Source organism: Bufo bufo, chromosome 3 (genome assembly GCF_905171765.1).
Source record: "Bufo bufo chromosome 3, aBufBuf1.1, whole genome shotgun sequence".
Lineage (NCBI taxonomy): Eukaryota > Metazoa > Chordata > Amphibia > Anura > Bufonidae > Bufo > Bufo bufo.
Window position 1 is genome coordinate 693,327,955 of NC_053391.1, and position 23,243 is coordinate 693,351,197.

The window sequence follows — 23,243 nt, forward strand, 5'->3', positions numbered from 1 at the left end:
ATATAACTACTATAATACTGCTCCTATGTACAAGAATATAACTACTATAATACTGCTCCTATGTACAAGAATATAACTACTATAATACTGCTCCTATGTACAAGAATATAACTACTATAATACTGCTCCTATGTACAAGAATATAACTACTATAATACTGCCTCCTATGTACAAGAATATAACTACTATAATACTTCCTCCTATGTACAAGAATATAACTACTATAATACTGCTCCTATGTACAAGAATATAACTACTATAATACTGCCTCCTATGTACAAGAATATAACTACTATAATACTGCTCCTATGTACAAGAATATAACTACTATAATACTGCCTCCTATGTACAAGAATATAACTACCATAATACTGCCTCCAATGTACAAGAATATAACTACTATAATACTGCCTGCTATGTACAAGAATATAACTACTATAATACTGCTCCTATGTACAAGAATATAACTACTATAATACTACCTCCTATGTACAAGAATATATTTAATAGTGCCACTTTTGTACGATTACTATACATGAGCCCAGTATAACGGTACTTACCAGTATGACGCAGACGACTCGCCCACTGTCCTGTTCTATCAGGGGTAGAATCAGCACTAGAAATAAGGGAAAATACAGTTGTCACCATTGTGGATTAGGAATCATGTGGCGAGGATTAAACCGTTATAGGTGCTGTAGATATTTTATATATCATTTATGATGTTTTATCTAATAATTAAAGGGATTTTCAGAGTTAATCTTAAATCCCCCCAACGGCTCTAAATGCCTGAAAACATTATTTTATACTCGCCTCTTTCCTCCGCTGCCATTTTCTGTGCGGCAGGTCCGGTTCTCCTCCATATGTTTGTTTAAACGGCAGCAGTGCTGACATGCAGGTGTCCATCCTGGGACCGGTGCAGCGAATCACTGTCCCTGGTGGTCTTGTGACGCTTACCGGGGAGGACAGAGATTGGCTGCAGTGGTCACGTGAAAAAATTACCTGCAGACTCAATTTAAACTGACTTACAATTACTCCCATGATAACTATACCCCAATGTGCGCTGTTACATGAAGTAAACTATGGATGTTATGTAATACCATATCTGACCACACAGTGTGCTGTTACATGGAGTAAACTATTTATATTATGTAAAACCATTTCTAACCACATGGTGTGCTGTTACATGGAGTAAACTATTTATATTATGTAATGCCATGTCTCACCACATGGTGCGCTGTTACATGGAGTAAACTATTTATATCATGTAATACCATGTCTGACCACACGGTGTGCTGTTACATGGAGTAAACTATTTATATTATGTAAAACCATTTCTAACCACACGGTGTGCTGTTACATGGAGTAAACTATTTATATTATGTCATGCCATGTCTGACCACACGGTGTGCTGTTACATGGAGTAAACTAATTATATTATGTAATACCATTTCTAACCACACGGTGTGCTGTTACATGGAGTATATAGAGGCATAAGGCTATCCTTCATATAAGATAGGGCCAGGGACTATTCATAGGATTCAGATATATTGGGCAGACTAGATGGGCCAAATGGTTCTTATCTGCCGACACATTCTATGTTTATATGAGTAAACTATTTATATTATGTAATACCATGTCTGACCAACACGGTGTGCTGTTACATGGAGTAAACTATTTATATTATGTAATACCATGTCGGACCACACGGTGCGCTGTTACATTCACGTCAAGTCTTTCCTCTTTGGAGACTAACTAGAGGAGATAAGAATGTAATTCCAAACCAGTAAAATGGCCACCCCGTGACCTCCTCTGTGTCTCTCATTGTTGCAGGTGTGCGAGCCCCCGGTACAGACATAGGTAACCGTGCTGATCATTGCTATTACCCTGGTGGAGGACAGTGCTCTGCGGACACAGGAACCTCACACTGTGATTATGGGAATGTTATCATCTCCTCGCTGTTATCATGAAGGTCTGCAGTCAAAAGAATTGTCACCTGGCACTGGACCTCTGCACCGTCAGCTATGAACCCACCTTGTTTATCTGGGGGAAGTGGTGCTGCCAGACTGCTCATCCTCTGACCCAAGAGCTCAGACGGGGTCAGTCCACTGCATTCAATCCTCTTCCGGAGCAGAACAGAATCCCTAAGATAAACACAACGGTCAGTCCGGAATCACTGCGGAGGAAACAGGTTCTATTGAGTCCTTTCTTAGCTATGTCTGTTTCTGAGAAAGTTGGGTGACAATATGACCGCACTTTGGTTTCTGCAGGTCCTGAATGGCAGAACTTTGACTTTATTATAGTCTATAGTTATATCCGTTATTATACTCCAATCACAACCAGAGCTGTATTCACAATTCTACTATTACATGATGCCATACATTCTAGTCACTCATAAAGCTTCATTCACTTTTACAGATGTAGATTCCAATAAAAAATGTATGCCACATATATATGTGCATCATGTCTTCTACTGCAGTCCCATCCACAGCTGTATTCATAATTCTGCTATTACGTCAGGTTTTATACTTTACTCAAACATAGCACTGCAATAGGAATTCTGCTGGATTGGCAACACCTAATAAAGGCTATAGAAAGGAGCAATATCAAAGTCTAAGTATAAAAATACATTCACCAAAACCCAAAAAGAAAAAACAAAGAACCCGAGTATTGGGTCGGCGAAACTGCAAACAAAAAATATCATTAACAATTATTGAAGCTGCACCTTTCCTGAACCATGGGCGAGTCGCTCTCAGCGCCATTGATATACAGCGGCTTCGCCAACTGCAAATCATCAGCGAAGCAGCCGCGAGTGAGCACATTTAATTAACATTACACTTGGCGGCAGCGCTGACGTCTGCCCATGTATTATGTGACGGGCTGTGATTTCATATACTTAACTTCCCTAAGATCATATAATTTGTCACTGACATTAAAAGCAACGTGTGGAGTCGGCGGCATTCACACAGGCGATCACCATAATAAATCTGGCACAGCTGCTGATATATTGTGGGGGCTACAGACTGGTTTCAAGGTGTGAAGACTTTAGCACCTGATTCTATGATCGCTGACTAATGGTGTATGCCGGAAACAATACACAGCCTAGTCACTGGGAGGACGGAGAGAATAATGTACTGCAAATGTAACCAAGGAAGAAAGAAGGAGACTAATAACTTCTAAATAGACAAAATACAGAGAAGAAAGCGAACCCCCCGCCCCAAAAAAACAAATCATTGGTTATTACAACACTGCTCCTATGTAACAGAAGATAACTACTATAATACTGCTCCTATATACAAGAATATAACTACTATAATACTGCTCCTATGTAACAGAATATAACTACTATAATACTGCTCCTATGTACAAGAATATAACTACTATAATACTGCCTCCTATGTACAAGAATATAACTACTATAATACTGCTCCTGTGTACAAGAATATAACTACTATAATACTGCTCCTATGTACAAGAATATAACTACTATAATACTGCTCCTATGTACAAGAATATAACTACTATAATACTGCTCCTATGTACAAGAATATAACTACTATAATACTGCTCCTATGTACAAGAATATAACTACTATAATACTGCTCCTATGTACAAGAATATAACTACTATAATACTGCCTCCTATATAACAGAATATAACTACTATAATACGTCTCCTATGTACAAGAATATAACTACTATAATACTGCTCCTATGTAGAAGAATATAACTACTATAATACTGCACCTATGTACAAGAATATAACTACTATAATACTGCCTCCTATGTAACAGAATATAACTACTATAATACTGCTCCTATGTACAAGAATATAACTACTATAATACTGCTCCTATGTACAAGAATATAACTACTATAATACTGCTCCTATGTACAAGAATATAACTACTATAATACTGCCTCCTATGTACAAGAATATAACTACTATAATACTGCTCCAATGTACAAGAATATAACTACTATAATATTGCTCCTATGTACAAGAATATTACTACTATAATACTGCCTCCTATGTACAAGAATATAACTACTATAATACTGCCTCCTATGTACAAGAATATAACTACTATAATACTGCACCTATGTACAAGAATATAACTACTATAATACTGCCTCCTATGTAACAGAATATAACTACTATAATACTGCTCCTATGTACAAGAATATAACTACTATAATACTGCTCCTATGTACAAGAATATAACTACTATAATACTGCTCCTATGTACAAGAATATAACTACTATAATACTGCTCCTATGTACAAGAATATAACTACTATAATACTGCTCCTATATACAAGAATATAACTACTATAATACTGCTCCTATGTACTAGAATATAACCACTATAATACTGCTCCTATGTACAAGAATATAACTACTATAATACTGCCTCCTATGTACAAGAATATAACTACTATAATACTGCTCCTATGTACAAGAATATAACTACTATAATACTGCCTCCTATGTACAAGAATATAACTACTATAATACTGCTCCTATATACAAGAATATAACTACTATAATACTGCTCCTATGTAACAGAATATAACTACTATAATACTGCTCCTATATACAAGAATATAACTACTATAATATTGCTCCTATGTACAAGAATATAACTACTATAATACTGCTCCTATGTACAAGAATATAACTACTATAATACTGCTCCTATATACAAGAATATAACTACTATAATACTGCTCCTATGTACAAGAATATAACTACTATAATACTGCCTCCTATGTACAAGAATATAACTACTATAATACTGCTCCTATGTACAAGAATATAACTACTATAATACTGCCTCCTATGTACAAGAATATAACTACTATAATACTGCTCCTATGTACAAGAATATAACTACTATAATACTGCTCCTATGTACAAGTATATAACTACTATAATACTGCTCCTATATAACAGAATATAACTACTATAATACGTCTCCTATGTACAAGAATATAACTACTATAATACTGCTCCTATGTAACAGAATATAACTACTATAATACTGCTCCTATGTACAAGAATATAACTACTGTAATACTGCTCCTATGTACAAGAATATAACTACTATAATACTGCTCCTATGTACAAGTATATAACTACTATAATACTGCTCCTATATAACAGAATATAACTACTATAATACGTCTCCTATGTACAGGAATATAACTACTATAATACTGCTCCTATATAACAGAATATAACTACTATAATACTGCTCCTATGTACAAGTATATAACTACTATAATACTGCTCCTATATAACAGAATATAACTACTATAATACGTCTCCTATGTACAAGAATATAACTACTATAATACTGCTCCTATGTAACAGAATATAACTACTATAATACTGCTCCTATGTACAAGAATATAACTACTATAATACTGCTCCTATGTACAAGAATATAACTACTATAATACTGCCTCCTATATAACAGAATATAACTACTATAATACGTCTCCTATGTACAAGAATATAACTACTATAATACTGCTCCTATATACAAGAATATAACTACTATAATACTGCTCCTATGTAACAGAATATAACTACTATAATACTGCTCCTATATACAAGAATATAACTACTATAATATTGCTCCTATGTACAAGAATATAACTACTATAATACTGCTCCTATGTACAAGAATATAACTACTATAATACTGCTCCTATGTACAAGAATATAACTACTATAATACTGCCTCTTATGTACAAGAATATAACTGCTATAATACTGCTCCTATGTACAAGAATATAACTACTATAATACTGCCTCTTATGTACAAGAATATAACTACTATAATACTGCCTGCTATGTACAAGAATATAACTACTATAATACTGCTCCTATGTGCAGGAATATAACTGCTATAATTCTGCTCCAATGTACAAGAATATAACTACTATAATACTGCTCCTATGTACAAGAATATAACTACTATAATACTGCTCCTATGTACAAGAATATAACTACTATAATACTGCCTCCTATGTACAAGAATATAACTACTATAATACTGCTCCTATGTACAAGAATATAACTACTATAATACTGCTCCTATGTACAAGAATATAATTACTATAATACTACCTCCTATGTACAAGAATATAATTACTATAATACTGCCTCCTATGTACAAGAATATAATTACTATAATACTACCTCCTATGTACAAGAATATAATTACTATAATACTACCTCCTATGTACAAGAATATAATTACTATAATACCGCCCTCTATAATATTGATAGATGACAGTATACTACATGGTTAGTTTGTCGGGTTCTTGTTGTTATTTGCCTCCTGGTTGACCCCTCTTCCCCTCAGTGTATGGCGCTGATTTTCGGTCTTTCCTCCTGGATAATGACTTATGACATCTTCCGCTGCAGGATTGGGCAGAGCGGTTTTCCTGGCTAGTTACTGATCACATAGAAAACAGATGATTCTCTTTCTTGACCAAATGAGAAGAGAAGCGGCGTCTGCTTCCTCTCATCACGCTGCATCCATCACACAAATGAGACACCTCATGACACATTATTTTCATCCTGGAAATCAATTCCGTTCAGTGTCTGCCGACTGGAGCTGGAAATAACCACGGCAGGGAAGATCACAACATACACATCAGGTGCCCGCTGCTTGCCCGCACTATTTCCGGTACCAACTCTTATTCTAGATGTATGATTACAACAAGAGGTCCCATCACACACCAGTTGCATTGCAATATCCCTCTCCTTATTCCCACTGGCCATAGTACAAGTGACGGTAACTTGCAGCGGCAACTTCTAGAGGCTCTTAGGAGAAGGGAGAATTCCATTACAGTAGGGGGGCAGCAGGTGGATCTATCCTTCTGGATAGACAGGCATGGCCTGCGTGCCTTCCGAGAGCAAGGCGGGGGCGAGACCACCTGGTCCTCACCCACAACCGGCCCCGGGTCAACCAGATGGAATATTGTCTGTCTGAAATGGAGAGGCAATGAAGCGTGTCCTACTAGGAAGAGGGTGGCAGAGCTTCTCTTTCAGATGGGCATCAGGGCTTGTGACATCTTTGCCCTGATACATCCGTATGGCACCCGGGAATTTGATGTCAGTTTTACCCGGCCAGAGGGTCTTGAACTTTTCTGGTCCTGGTATGAACTGGCAAAAAACCAGCCGGACTGGCAGGGGTTTTTTCGTGCAAGCGATAACCCGCCAGAATGAGGTCAAGAAGGTGACCGTTCTGACCCGTAACGAGTCACTTTCTTGTGTTGACATCTTGACCTGGTTGAGCAGGTAATAGGATGTCCAGGGTCTTCCTAGAAAGAACCTGGATGAGTTTGGCATCTGGTCGGGTGCCTGGACGTTTCAGATTAAGTTGAAACATTCAGGGGGTTCGGTTTCCCATATACCATCATCTGCTTTCCTTTTTCGGGATAGGATCATGGTGTTCTACAGGGGGCAGCCTAAGCTGTGTTACAAGTGTGGCAGCCCTTCACACTTCAGCGCCAGCTGCCAAGTGCAGAGGTGCGCGTTGTGCGGGGGTGAAGGCCATCTAGCTGCATCTTGTGGGCAGATTAGATGCAACCTGTGTGGTGAGCTAGGGCACCCGTTCAGTCGTTGCCCTCGCTCTGTCGCCAACGTGGCAAGTGTACGCGCGGAGGCGAGCCGGCAGGCCCCCACCATCGGGGCGAGTACTGGCGAAGGCGACAGGGCAGTGGGGTCGATGAAGAGAAAAGACGGCCCGTCCCAGCAGAGAAGGAGGGAGAGGCGTTAAATGGAGAGGGGGCAGGTGGAACCCCGCCCTGGGGTGGTGCCTGGGTCCTCCCAAGAGAATGCCTCTCCTAGAGCTGAGATCCTGGGGGATAACGAGGTGAATGAGGAACTCAGGAGACTAAACCGTTCCGAGGTTACTCTGTCCTCTTGCTACGAGAGTGCAACAGAGGGGAGTGTGACAGAGTATAAAATAACAAGAAGGAAACGTCTGACCAAAAAAAGATCTAGCCCAATCAGAGTGGCTGCGGAGGTTGAAGCCAGCTCCCTTCTGGACCTCTCTGGTCCTAACTCTCTTCCCCTGGATCTTTCCAACCGGTACCTCACCTTGGATGAGATCTCCGCCTCCTCTTCTTCTGGGGAGGGGGTCGAGGGTGGGGAACCAGAGGGGCAAGAGAAGGAGCCTCTGGAAGGACCCGTGCCCCCCTCCGGTGAGGATGTAAGGTCCTCGGGAGGTGGGACGGGTCTGGACACTGGGAATGGGAATGACAAGGGTGGTGCGAAGGGGAAGGCCGTGGTGACTAATGAGATGGACACCACTGTCTCTCTCAAAAGAAATCGTGCCACCTTAGGGGGTAGCCCCGGGAGGGGTAAGAAGAACAAGGGGAAAAAAATGGAAGGAAGAAGGCCGTCTAACTTAATCACTCTGTATGGTGGCACTCACTCCGTTGACGCTGGCGACCATTAATGTCGCCAGTATTAAATCGGATGCGGCTAGGTTTGCAGCCTTTGATTTTCACAGCCGGGTTGAAGCTGACATTTTATTTTTGCAAGAGACCAGGCTGCCAGATTTGACGGCTGTGTATAAAGCAAAAAAGGAGTGGAGGTGTGGTCCATTATATTGGTCTCTTGCGGCTGAGCCGTATAGCGGAGTGGCGGTTCTTTTTACCGCTCCAGTAGAAAGCCGACGAGTGATTGAGTTAGAAATGGGGAGGTGTTTGATTTTAGATGTCCTCATGAAGGGTCAAGAGCTTCGCCTGATAAACATCTATGGTCCCCAAACCAGGTGGGATCGGAAGCGTCTCTTTATGAGGATCAAACCTTTCCTTTTTACGAGTCGGCAGGTGGTCTTTGGCGGGGACTTTAATACAGTCACAAGGTCCCAAGACCGGGGAGGCGCCAGAGACCGGCTGGCTTATGATAGTGTATCCCTGAATAGCATAGCTAGCGAGGCTCGCCTGGTGGATGTCCACATTAGGCACACCGCAGGCCACGAGGGTTTCACTTATTCTAGAGGTAGTCAGATTAGTTCCAGAATAGATAGGTTTTATTTAAAGGAGGAGACTACTTTTTCACCTTTAGAGGTGGTAGAGGTGGAATTCTCTGATCACTCTCTAATCATGTTCTCTTTGAATGTTGCAGAATCTCCCCAAATGGGAAGAGGCTATTGGAAGCTAAATTCGGCCCTCCTGGAGGAAGCAGAGGTGAGACAATCCTTTGAGGACTTCCTTCAGAGTCAGGTAGAATTGCTGGATCTTTGTGACACTAAGTCTGAGTGGTGGGAGATATTCAAAGATCGGGTGGCAAAATTCTTCCGCCAGCTCTCGAGCCTCAGGTCCCTGGACAGGTACCGCTTGTATCAGGGTCTGAGGAGGAAACTTGAACAACTGGTCTCGACTGGAGGAAGCAGAGAGGATATCTCCAGGGTGAAATCTTTGCTTAGGAGGTGCCAGTATGATAGGCACACATCTTTGGTTTTTGAGAGGGATTTCGGGAAGTACCGTTCGCCCGACCCTTACAGAAACTGTAAGATGTCAGTGAAAAGTAAGTTGGTGACAGGACTGGTCGATGGTACGGGATCTCTGGATAGGTCCAGATCAGAGATCTTGGAAATTGTCAAGTCCTTCTACTCGTGCCTCTTGAGGAAGAAGGATCTGAATCGGGACAGGATTTCGGCTTTCCTGGCTGAAACCATCCCTGAGTCAAGAGTAGACCGCTCTCTTGGCGTTTTGATAGAAGAAATCAGAGAAGAGGAAGTCAGCCTGGCGATCGAAGGGCTTGCCCTAAAGAAGTTGCCAGGCTCGGATGGCTTAACATCCGAGTTTTATAAGACATTTAAGGACTCCTTGGTTCCCCTCTTGACTAAGGTATTCAATAAGTGCCTATCCTCGGGTGCTCTGCCGAGGTCATTGAGGAGGTCAGCTCTGATCCTTATATCAAAGGGTAAAGATCCGAGCCGCCTTGAGAATTGGTGTCCCATAGCGCTTCTCAATACAGACAGAAAGATTCTGGCCAAGATACTGTTTAATCGGTACTTTCGGAGACCCAACATTGCTCAGTTCCAGGCCGAAGCACATTTAGTGCTGTGCTCGATGTCCGAGAGGCAGTGGAACAGAGTAGGGCGGGTAACTGGAAGGGGTACATGCTGGCCTTAGATCAGGCAAAAGCTTTTGATCGGGTTAATCATGAGTACCTCTGGGCAGTCCTTCTGAAATTTGGCCTGCCGGGAGGGTTTGTCGATTGGTTAAAGATCTTGTATGCAGGGGCAGAGAGTTTCCTGCTGGTAAACGGTTGGTCTGGCAGCCCTTTTGAGGTTGGGTCTGGAGTCCGCCAGGGTTGTCCATTGAGCCCGCTCTTATACGTGTTTGTGATTGATCCTTTTATTAGGAGGATTGATTGTGGACTGTTAGCGGGAGTCAGGATGAGTCTGGAGGAGCCAGAAGCCACTTTGAGGGTGGTAGCGTATGCCGATGACGTCACTGTTTTTGTGTCCTCGGGAGGGGAGGCGGAATACGTGATGTCGGAGGTAGAACGCTACTCGGAAGTCGCCGGGTCCGTGATTAACCCTCCCAGAGCCCCAGTCGTCAGCCAAAGTCCTAGGCGTTCAATTTGGCCATGGGGATTATCCCACCCAAAATTGGGACAGCAGGCTCAATATCGCCGCTCAGAAGGTTGACCAGTGGAAGGGTTGGTCTTTGACCCTCAAGGAAAGAGTGAACCTGATCAAGACTTACCTTCTCCCTTTGCTTATCTATTTGGCCAGTGTATGTGTCTTGCCAGAACCTCTCTGGACTTGGGTTTACAGTCTGTTGTTCCAACTGTTATGGGGGAATAGGCTGAACCTAGTCAAGAGAGAGGTGACATACCGTACGAGGAGATTAGGGGGGTTGGGTATGGTCAACCCCGTGGTGTTCCTTGTGAACACCTTTGTTAAGATCAACCTGGAAAACCTCTGGAAAGAGAGGGCTCCTCCGTGGGTAGTCTCTTGCAGGGGTTGGTTTCGGCCTTTCTTCCAGGAGTGGGAGACAGGAGGGCAAGTGAAGGATTTGTGTACACCTCACGGATATCTTCCGGCTTATGTCACCCGATTCTGAAGGTGATCCGCCGGTGGGGTTTGGGAGTGAATGAAGACCCAGTCAAGGAGATCCCTTGACGAGAGGGTCTTGTTGACCCACTTCTGGAAGCCCCTGGCCCTTAAGGATTGCCCAAGCCGGGATCTAGACAAGGGGTTACAGTTGTTAAATTCGGCAAGGATCCCCTTGAAGTTTTGGGACTTGGCTTGGCGCTGCTTTCACGGGAAGCTGTATGTAAGGGACAACTTGAAGTACAGGAACTCTGATGAAAGCGGTTGTCCCCGGGAGGAGTGTGGCAACATACTGGAAAGTATGGAGCACTTCCTGCTTCAGTGTCCCTTTAATACAGAGGTATACAAACGGGTGGGTGCATCCATTGGCTGGCCTAGGCTAGCCAACCTCTCTTATGCGGAATGGGCTTATAGAGCATTCAAAGGTTTGGGAAGAAGGGACCCATGCACAGCTTTTATAGCTAGCATAGTGATCAGGTACTTCACATAGAACGCACGGTGTTTAGTTTCAACCCAGCAGAAAGTCCTCCCTGTGGAAGAGGTGTGTAGGAACATTCTAGGTGACCTGGCGAAGGTTCATTCTCTTGAGTGCGAAAGGGTGGGTACAGATGGGGTCTCTTACCTCTGGAGAGGCTTCACCCTTGATGTGCCTTAGCCTCAGTAGCACTTTTCTGGTGTTGGGCTGAGGCTTTCACATTAGGTTTTTGTTTTGTACTTAAGATGAGTTTTTGAAGAAAGGTTTGCAGATGACTGAACTTGGGCCTTCGGGTGGATTTTAATATTGGTTTGTATAGATTGATATGGTTGTTATAAGTTATATATATTGTATGATAGGGTAAGTGGGGTGTAGTTAGGTTGGGTGGGATGGGGTGGGGAGGTTCATATTTTTGTGTGGGGAGGCCTGCATCCAGCCCTGGACTATGCGGACATAGGAGGACATGAGGCGGGGGGCTGGGTTTGGGTGGTGGAGGAAGGGCTGGCCTCATAGAGGGACAAGAGGCGGAGGTTGGCCCTGGGTGAAGGTGATGGGATAGATAGATTGGTAGGGTTAGTATAGGTTTGTGTTTTCTCATAAATGTGTGTGTGTATAAAAAAAAAAAATTATAGTTATTTGATATTTCTATTATGATTATTTTAGGTTTATTTATTTTTTTTATTGTAAGAAGTTGTAATTTATTTTCTGTTCTGAGCAATTTGTATAAATTTGTATATAGTCGGGATTCAGCCGGATCGGATGTTTACGTTAGGCTAGGTTTCATTTTCTCCCTTTTTTTTAGTAGGTATGAACGAGATAGTATGCATGTAGCTGGGCCAGTAGGGTAAGTGTATATACTTTATACCTTGTTTGGAAAATTTTATGGCAAAGTTTTTGTATTTTTGTATAAAATTAAAAAAGAGTTCCTCAGTATCTGCTCTTATTCTGTATATATACTGCACAGTACCACTTCTCCTGTCCTGTATACTGGGTGTAATCCTCACTATCTGCTCTTATTCTGTATATATATATACTGCACAGTACCACTTCTCTGTCCTGTATACCGGGTGTAATCCTCAGTATCTGCTCTTATTCTGTATATATACACTGCACAGTACCACATCTCCTGTCCTGTATACTGGGTGTAATCCTCAGTATTTGCTCTTATTCTCATTGGTTTCTCCCTGTGGCCGTACCCTTCATGTAAGTAGTGCCTCCGCTCTTTGTCTATGTCTGTAGAGAACCTCCATACAATCAGAGCCAACAGGGCACCCTCCAGTAGACTCGCCAGCACAGGTCGCCAGCTGAGTCCGCCTTTCATACTGTTGATGACGCTTCAGAGTCTTGCTATGTTCTAGGCATGCACTTAAAGGCTCTGTACACCTTCAGGGGCAATTTTTTTTTAATGATTGCATTCTACTCATTTTGGGCTAAAAATCATTTTTTTAATTGGTCTTTATTAAAAAATATTTGTTCTGTCACAATGGTGTGTAACTGTTTTTCTAGATGTGTGAACAGTACCTTTTACTTTCCCTTTGTCCCGGTCATCTAATAACCTTCATACTAAAAAGGTCATAAACACTGAGTTAAGCCACATAATCAGTAAGACAAGAACTGAACTATAAATTTATAATGTCAGAGGTCAGAGATAAGAAGCCGTCAGCTGAGCTGCCTGACGGAACAGAGTGAAAATTCAGATCCTGCTACTAATAAACTCGAGGCTGCACAAAGACAGTGGTTCAACTTTTAAAAAAATATAAAGACCAATTGAAAAAAATATTTTTAGCTCAAAATTAGTACAATGCAATAATTAAAACAATTTCTCCCCCCCCCCCCCCCCCCCCAAGTGTCCAGAGCTTTTAATGATAACTTACTGCAAACCAGAAGCTACTTATCTCCAGTAGATATTGCATAGATTTGTTGCTGGCACTCGTCTGTATTCCAATGATTTCCCTGCGCCCTGGTATAAACGTGGCAGCGTGCCATGTGGAAATCATTCAGTAAATGCATTTCTCTGATGGAAACGCATAAATGATTCCCTATCACCTCGTACGAACAGTGATCTCTGCTCCTGAAAATACTATTTTGGTTTAAAAATCCTGCAAGCCGGGCTCCCCCGATTCGGCCCCCGGAGACGTGTAACTCTGCGCGCCGGCCGCTCTGCCTGACCTTTCCCACAATAAACACCAATTAAAGTGAGAATCTGTTGTGTGAACATCTCCGAACACGCGTCGTATCTGATGAGGAAACATTTCTGCCATTTCACCCTTTTAAAGGGCGGCGGGCGAGGGGAGCGCAGAATACTGATGTCTGCCACCTCATTACAGCGCAGGAGGCGGATAAAAGAATGAGGCGCAAGGAGACGCCCGCAAAACCTCCATGATACTGCGATGTGCAGCCGCTGTGTCCTGAATACCTCCAGGACTGTGTAATGGAGCCATTTATAGGATCTCTGCTTGGTGTCAGTAAATGGAAGCATTCACTCTATGTACTTCTCATAACTGAGAGTTTGTTACAATTGCATCCAGTCCTCTGTATCTGCCCTGATACACTGTAACAAACCATCAGGAGAGGGATTTGTGCTGCTCAAAAACACCTGCAACAGAGTGACTTTTTCAGTCTCTAAATGTACATACGCATGTTTCAGTTCCTTGACTGCAAGCAGTGATCTTGAAAACAGTTAGCAGGGGTGATTGTACAGTCTGCAGATACCATTGGTGGAAGTGGAGGATTTAGAAGCTTTTAAGAGCACAGAGGGACTATCGGCGACCAAGAGATTAACTCCATGAGAGCAAATATGGCTGACAGGAAGTAGCGTCTGCACAGGAGAAGTATGGTCTGGTTCTCTATCGCCACCTCTGGTCACTCTGGGTACTGCAGTATTTTCACATAATAGTCATTGCTTTCAATCGGTCGCCAATCCCCGAACCTTCCCCTCCTCCGCCCTCTCAATGTGCCAGCACTGAAGGGGTTACAGCGGGCCCATTGTCTGCTACCTGCTCTGTGTATCACCGGATTATCCTATTATCCTTTTATTTCCTGCCTATGGAGGGATTAGCTGCGGAGGATTCTGCATTATTTCCTGACGCCACCAGGAAAACAGAAATTATTTAATTAGTGAATAAATCCCCTGCAGGAAGAGTAAATCCTGCGCGCTGCACGGAGGGTACAGTACATTAAAGGGGTTGTCTGGAGCCGCCGAAACAGCGCCTCTCCTGTCCAGAGGTGGCGTGCGGTACTGCAGCCCAGCTGGATTCACTTGTGCGAGGATGAGATGCAATACCAGACATGATCGTACACAGGTGTGCTGCTGTTCTGACAAAATAAACTAAATTATCTTAGACGCTCCCTTTGAACAAATGAGTCAATTCCTCATCAAGAGGCTCTTATAGAAATCTTTATGGTCAGGGTGATTCTACACGGGGTGCAGAGGTGGCCATAGCACTCCTATCCAGGTTGTTACAATGTGTCAGTGCAAGTAAAATGTATCATTTTGCAGTCTGTACAGAACTGGACTGGATACAATTGTAGTAGATTTGTAGACAGGTTTCACCCCTTTTCACTGATGGCAATCAGAGATCTTATAGATATATTCTCTAGATGGGTGATAAATATTAGATTATTCGGGGCTACTTTCTGCAGATGGTGGAGAAGTTTCTCGCCATCTTTTCAGAAGCAGCGCCACTCACGTATATAGATATATGACCACCACCAAGTGTGAGACGGCCGCAAAGTGCAAGGCATCACCACCTAGAGTGCAAGCTCCGCAGGCAAGGAGGGAATACATGACATAGACAGGAGCAACCTACAGGTGACCAAAATGACTTCTCTCCTGAATGTACAACCCTCACCCTGAAGAAAAAATCATGGGGGCTAGTAAAACCGTCACCCCCCAACCATGGACTATTTAAAGGGCATCTGTCCCTATGACACCGGCTGACCTGTTACATGTGCGCTCGGCAGCTGAAGGCGTCTGTGTTGGTCCCACGTTGATATGTTCCCGCATTACTGAGAAAAGTGATGTTTTAATATATGCAAATGAGCCTCTAGGAGCAACGGGGGCGTTACCATTACACCTAGAGGCTCTGTTCTCTCTGCAACCGCCGCACCCTCTGCTCCTTGATTGGCCATGTCAATCAAAGTCGAGAGGGAGCGCCAAGTTTTTTTTTGGTTGTTTTTTTTTTGGGTGGGGGGGTTGCATTTTACATATTGGGGGGAAAAATGATTTATGGGGTGAAATAAAAAATTGCAATATTTTTGAAAACTTTTTTTTTTACCTTCATTTTTAGTACCCTTAGGGGACTGGAACTAAATATACCATACTGAAGTCTATGGCAATTGGGCTAAACAGGCAGTTTACAATGGCACCCCAGGATTTTGCCATGGGGGGGGTCCCAACGGAGGACTGAGGGTTCTGCCTCCTCTGACTAACCTCTCAGATGCCACGGTCGCTGTTGACTGCAGCATCTGAGGGGTTAAATGACCGGGATCAGAGATTTCTCCTCTCCCGGTCACTGCAGACGGGTGTCAGCCCTCGAGCCCCCTCCAAAAAAAAAACTTCCGCTGCATAGTAAATGTCGCCAAGGGGTTAATTGTAGCAAAATGAAAATAATGCCCAGCAGCTGTATCCAGTAGACAGTAACAATGTATCAGTCTGTTCCAGATTACCCAGACTGGATACAATGTAACAAACCATTGTCAGCGCATCCTAGGCCAGGACACATTTTCATCTATTTTTGGTATTACTGTAGGTCTGGATGAGTTCACTGACAGCAAGCAGAGATCTTAAACATGATGCAATCCCCTAATTTTCCACCCACTTTTCAAAATTGCTGGGAAATCACATAAAGGTGCACATTTATTACACGCTGATTCACACGCCGCAGTATCAGGGTCGATATCGCTGCGGACAGCGCCCCCCCATCCGATTCTTCCCAGTGCACGCCCTTTTTATTTCCTGCAGATACTTGACCAGTAAATCTATTATTTTCCCCTCCGGTTCGGCAGAAGCTTTAGAATTCTTCTCCATAGCAACCGCTTAGTCACCAGTGGCCTCCATTTAACGCGACGCAGGTTGTAGGAGTTTATGTTCTGCAAAAGTTATAAAAATCCACGGATCCGGAAGGTTAAAGCAGGAATGAGTGTTCTTACACATCCACCTTCCGCTCGCCTCCAGCCGCCCCCATGGCCGCCGCCCGGCAGCGCCGTCTCTTCCCACGAGTCTGTGTTATGCTTCATTCCGACAGACACATCTACTGATTGGAGACCTCCGCCCTAGATCGGCCATCACCGCCACCGAGTTGTGGTCCACAGTGGTCTGTGGGGGACGTCCAGACGTGGCTGTCGCTCCCCGTACTGCTCCAATCTCAAGATTTCTCAGCTTAGACTAAAATAATAGAAATAGCAGCTGCCAAATAGCAGGGCTCGGCGAGCAATGGCGGAAGTGGCGACGGCGGGCTGCAGATGTCGGCGACCGCACTTTACTCTGGTTGACCCTGTCCTGACCGTCCTGACGCTCTCCTCAAGAAATCTAGAGAAGACAATTAAAAGTCGGAGCACGCAAGGCGACACGGCGCGGTCAACAAGGATGTCCCCGAGGTTGCGTGCCATGAAGACGCGGCACTAATGACCTGCGCTCGCCTTCTGAGCGGAGACAGCAAGAGGCGCCGCGACCTGTTTTCTGTACGGCCTCCCGTGTCTTCTCTTCAACCGCTCGACAGTCAGACCCGGCCTTATTAGTGCTAAAGAAATGGGACAAAGCCCCGCGCAGGGGAGGAAAACCGTACACAAGGGTTATCAATGGTGGACGCACGCAGGAGTCCGTGACACTGGTGCAAAATGCCAGGATCTGAAAAGACAAGGCCTCTGACTTATACTCCAGTCACAGCAAGAGCTGCACTCACAGTTCTACTGTTAAATCGGTTCATATACTCCAGTCACAGCAAAAGCGGCACTCACAGTTATACTGTTACATCAAATATCATACTCTAGTCACAGCAGGACCTGCACTCACAATTCTACTGTTACATCAGGTCTTATACCCCAGTCACAGCAAGAGCTGAATTTGCAATTCTAATGTTGCATCAGATCTTATACTCCAGTCACACAAACAGCTGCACTCTCTATTCTACTGTTACATCAAGTCGGATACTACAGTCACAGTAAGAGCTGCACTCTCAATTCTACTGTTGCATCAGGTCTTATACTCCAGCCATAGCAAGAGCTGCACCCACAATTCTACTGTTACAACAGATCTTTCACTCTGGTCACAAAAGGAGCTGCCATTTAAATTGTACTGTTACATCAGACTTTATACTCTAGTCAAAACAAGAGCTGCACACTCTATTCTATTTTTACATCAGATCTTATACTCCAACCACAGCAAGAGCTGCACTCTCAATTCTACTGTTACATTGTGTCTTGTACTCTAGATCCAAAGATAACCTTACAGTTCTGGGATTACAATCAGATCTTATACTCAAGTCACAACGAAAGCTTCCCTCTCAGTTCTACTGTTACATCATGTTTTATGCTCCAGTCACAACAAAAGCTGCGCTCACAATTCTACTATTACATCATTGTTTTACACCAGACATAAACATCTGCAATTACAATTCTTCAGTTCCATTATGTCTTATTCTCCAGTCACATACAAAGCCGCATACAAAATTCTACTAACTTCCATGTAGATGGCAAGAGTTCCCATGTGCTGCCACCCCCTGCTGGTTGGGTATCTGTAAACAGCAGGCCCAACGGTGGCACATTATGGAAGACGTCATATTTGCCTAAGACTTCAATAAGGAATACTCTCACGAGATTGATGGACCACGTGGCAACCAGCAGAAATCTCAATGCAGCTCTGGATGTGATTGGAGTGCACAGTAAAAGAAGGCACTGCAATGCACAAGGGGGCAGTATACCATGGTGGGCACCTAGGTTATCAGGCTGAACCTTATGGGTCACAAAAAAAGCCTTAAAGCGAGCACATACTTGGAGGGTGGTAAAATGATCTGAGTAGGGGGCACATGGTCTCACTGATTGCCCCTCTTAGTCACCAACTATCAGTTAAAAGACCTGGTGGGCAAAGCAGGACACAGAACAGCCCTAGAGGATGTCACATGCATTATCTCTAGCTTCTGATTGGCTAAAAGATCTCAATGAGCATTAACAAGTATGAGACTCCACCCCCTAGGATCCATTAATCCTAATTTCAATGAACAGGCGCCTTTAAAGATTCCAATACTCTAGAATAACCACTAATCCAGCATACCGCTGGCCGCGCAGGGTTTATATACATTATATTCACACAATGTGAGCGGAATATGTCACACATTGTCATCTGTAAATGATTGTGACCCCGAGCGGAGCGCGGATAACGCCATTATATATTAGCGCCCGGCAGTCTCTCACTTACTTAATATTCCATCTCTCCGGAGACAAATGTAAAAAATCCATTTTCAAGTTTCACACTTGACTAAGACATTTTCTGGAAATGATGGCAGCGAAATGCTCGACATCTACGGGCGATACAGTCATGTGACTGGCGGCACGGTCTGCGTCACATGAAGATTCAGCACAGAATATTCCTCTGTATTATTCTACATAGGAGGCGGAAGGTTCGCTCCATGTCTAATGTGCTTCCATTGTAATAAATCAGCCAGACAATGATGAGAGTATTCCCCCCACAGAGTAAGAGCCGCTGATCCACCAGCCACACACAACGAGGGGGTCACCAATATAGAGGAGATTACACTCATACATGGCCAGTCTGAACTGATAGAAATCAGGGGCATAGAAATAAATACTTTTCGATAAAAAAAAGATAGCAGATAGATAGATAGAGAGAGAGAGATAGACAGATAGATAGATAGATAGATAGATAGATAGATAGATAAATATATAATGGATGGATAGATAGATAGATAAATATATATATACAGTACAGACCAAAAGTTTGGACACACCTTCTCATTCAAAGAGTTTTCTTTATTTTCATGACTATGAAGGCATCAAAACTATGAATTTACACATGTGGAATTATATACATAACAAACAAGTGTGAAACAACTGAAAATATGTCATATTCTAGGTTCTTCAAAGTAGCCACCTTTTGCTTTGATTACTGCTTTGCACACTCTTGGCATTCTCTTGATGAGCTTCAAGAGGTAGTCCCCTGAAATGGTCTTCCAACAGTCTTGAAGGAGTTCCCAGAGATGCTTAGCACTTGTTGGCCCTTTTGCCTTCACTCTGCGGTCCAGCTCACCCCAAACCATCTCGATTGGGTTCAGGTCCGGTGACTGTGGAGGCCAGGTCATCTGCCGCAGCACCCCATCACTCTCCTTCATAGTCAAATAGCCCTTACTTTGAAAGTATTCCCAATTTTTCGGCTGACTGACTGACCTTCATTTCTTAAAGTAATGATGGCCACTCTTTTTTCTTTACTTAGCTGCTTTTTTCTTGCCATAATACAAATTCTAACAGTCTATTCAGTAGGACTATCAGCTGTGTATCCACCTGACTTCTCCTCAACGCAACTGATGGTCCCAACCCCATTTATAAGGCAAGAAATCCCACTTATTAAACCTGACAGGGCACACCTGTGAAGTGAAAACCATTTCAGAGGACTACCTCTTGAAGCTCATCAAGAGAATGCCAAGAGTGTGCAAAGCAGTAATCAAAGCAAAAGGTGGCTACTTTGAAGAACCTAGAATATGACATATTTTCAGTTGTTTCACACTTGTTTGTTATGTATATAATTCCACATGTGTTAATTCATAGTTTTGATGCCTTCAGTGTGAATCTACAATTTTCATAGTCATGAAAATAAAGAAAACTCTTTGAATGAGAAGGTGTGTCCAAACTTTTGGTCAGTACTGTATATAATAGATAGATAGATGATAATAGATATGAGATATATAGATATTATATATACAGTCAGGTCCATAAATATTGGGACATCGACACAATTCTAACATTTTTGCATCAACTGCAAGATGCTATCCTATCAATATGGGCCAACATTTCTAAAGAATGCTATCAGCACCTTGTGGAATCAATGCCACGTAGAATTAAGGCAGTTCTGAAGGCAAAAGGGGGTTCAACACCGTATTAGTATGGTGTTCCTAATAATTCTTTAGGTGAGTGTAGATAGAAGATAGATAAATAGATAGATATGAGATTCATAAGACAAGTCCGCAGGACTTGTTCCCAAAATACATCAGGCTTCTTTAGATGTTCTTTTGCAAATTTCTGACACTGAATTCTGTGGTGAGGATGCAGGAGAGGTTTTCTTCTGATGACTCTTCAAGGAGGACCATATGTGTGCAGGTGTCATTGAACAGTAGAACAATGTTCCACAACTCCACAGTCTTCCTGAAGGTCTTTTGCAGGGTTCTGATTTGCCTTTCTAGAAAATCATATGAGCAGCTGCCTCTGAAATTTTTCCAGACCTTCTCTTGCCCACCACTGTTCTTCTTAACTGCCATTTATTAGGTTCTACCATGGCCCTCACCGTCCCCTGATCTGACTATTGAAAATGTGTGAATAGATTTCAAAAGAGCAGCGCATGCAAGACGACTCAGGAATCTCACAGTAGTGGAAGAAATCTGCGAGGAGGAGTGGAGGAAAATCCTTCAAACAAGGACTGAAAGACTCTTGGCTGCTACAAAAAGTGTTTACAACCTGTGATACTTACCAAAGGGGGCGCTACTAGGTACCAAGCATGCAGGGGGCCCAAAGTTCTGCTTTGTGTCCTTTTTCTGTTATTTTGAAAATGTAAAAGATTAAAAAAATAATAAAAATTTTGCTTAAAATACAAAGGGAAAGTGTCATCCTTAAAGGGGTTCTCTGGGATTTAAGAAAATGAAAATACTTAAATATTACTTCCTTATAAATATATTCCAAAATACCTTACATTAGTTATAATGGCTCGTTTTGTCTAGCGAGCAATGATTAGGAGAAACAAAATGGCCACCGTCCTATTATTACACACAGTACCTATCCTGATCACACAGCAGGAAAGGTTACTTCACAACACTGAGCTAAAGAGCTGCCTCATCCTACTCTCTGCTTGTCAGGGATTATGTTCCTGAATACAGCTGATAAGAACATTAGCCGAATCTCTGGGGAATTTAGTTCATGAGCAGATGTGGTAATGATATATGCAGCTCTGCGTGACCACAGTCCGTCCTGTCCTCTCTGGACTTCATGTCTAGGATGGATAGATAGATAGATAGATAGATAGATAGATAGATAGATAATAGATAGATATTAGATAGATAGATAGATAGATAGATAGATAATAGATAGATAATAGATAGATAGATAGATAGATAGATAATAGATAATAGATAGATAGATAATAGATAGATAGATAATAGATAGATAATAGATAGATAGATAGATAGATAGATAATAGATAGATAATAGATAATAGATAATAGATAGATAGATAATAGATAGATATTAGATAGATAGATAATAGATAGATAATAGATAGATAGATAGATAGATAATAGATAATAGATAGATAGATAATAGATAGATAGATAATAGATAATAGATAGATAATAGATAGATAGATAGATAGATAATAGATAGATAATAGATAGATAGATAGATAGATAGATAATAGATAGATAATAGATAGATAATAGATAGATAGATAATAGATAGATAGACAGATAGATAATAGATAGATAGATAGATAGATAATAGATAGATAGATAATAGATAATAGATAGATAATAGATAGATAATAGATAGATAGATAATAGATAGATAGACAGATAGATAATAGATAGATAGATAGATAGATGATAGATAATAGATAGATAGATAGATAGATAATAGATAGATAGATAGATAGATAGATAGATAGATAGATAATAGATAGATAATAGATAGATAGATAATAGATAGATAATAGATAGATAGATAGATAGATAGATAATAGATAGATAATAGATAGATAGATAATAGATAGATAATAGATAGATAGATAGATAATAGATAGATAATAGATAATAGATAGATAATAGATAGATAGATAATAGATAGATAGATAATAGATAGATAGATAGATAGATAGATAGATAATAGATAGATAATAGATAGATAGATAAATAATAGATAGATTTCAGACTGTCTACAAATTATACTGGATTAGTAAATGTGCTCCATTGTAGATACATCAAATCTGAGACCTCACAGGGATGTGAAGGATTTGTGGCTTCTTTATCTATAAAAAAAATCTTATATTCTGTGTATTCGGGTTTGAAGTTTTTATCTCTCTTCGCTCCTCAGTCTTGGAGGTTCTTGATGCAATGAGACTTAGAAGAGAAGTGCATGTTGTGCTGGAGCCGGGCTGGCAGATCACTATGTTCTGCGGCTCCTTTACGTGTCTTCTTCCATTCCATCATCAGCATCTTCTTCCCGGGCTCAGACACCGGGATCCCAGATTCAACATGACACATCAAGCATCGCAGGGGCACAGCCGGAGCTGTCTGTGACATGAAGAACCCGACTAGCGCTGTGGGAGCCGTACAGCATGTCACTGCGCAGCGCACAACACACAGAGCCTGTCCGACTTCATTAAACGGTAACGTCTGGGAACGTTCTGAGGTCGAGGATTTCTGCAGCTTGTCTGTTAAGGTTCAAATGCCCCCCTGAGAC

At 42.1% G+C, this 23,243-nt stretch overlaps 1 protein-coding gene across 3 annotated transcripts in view; it reads right to left on the reverse strand.

The window, feature by feature from the left end:
* Nucleotides 1-23,243, reverse strand: part of PDE2A (phosphodiesterase 2A) — a 426,878-nt gene that overhangs the window by 154,637 nt on the left and 248,998 nt on the right. For all 3 annotated transcript variants that reach the window (XM_040426563.1, XM_040426562.1, XM_040426564.1), the window contains 2 exons: nt 2,032-2,141; nt 561-616 (listed from right to left, as the gene is read on the reverse strand). In XM_040426563.1, the coding sequence (XP_040282497.1) occupies nt 561-616; nt 2,032-2,141 (166 nt within the window). The remainder of the gene's footprint in view (nt 1-560; nt 617-2,031; nt 2,142-23,243) is intronic.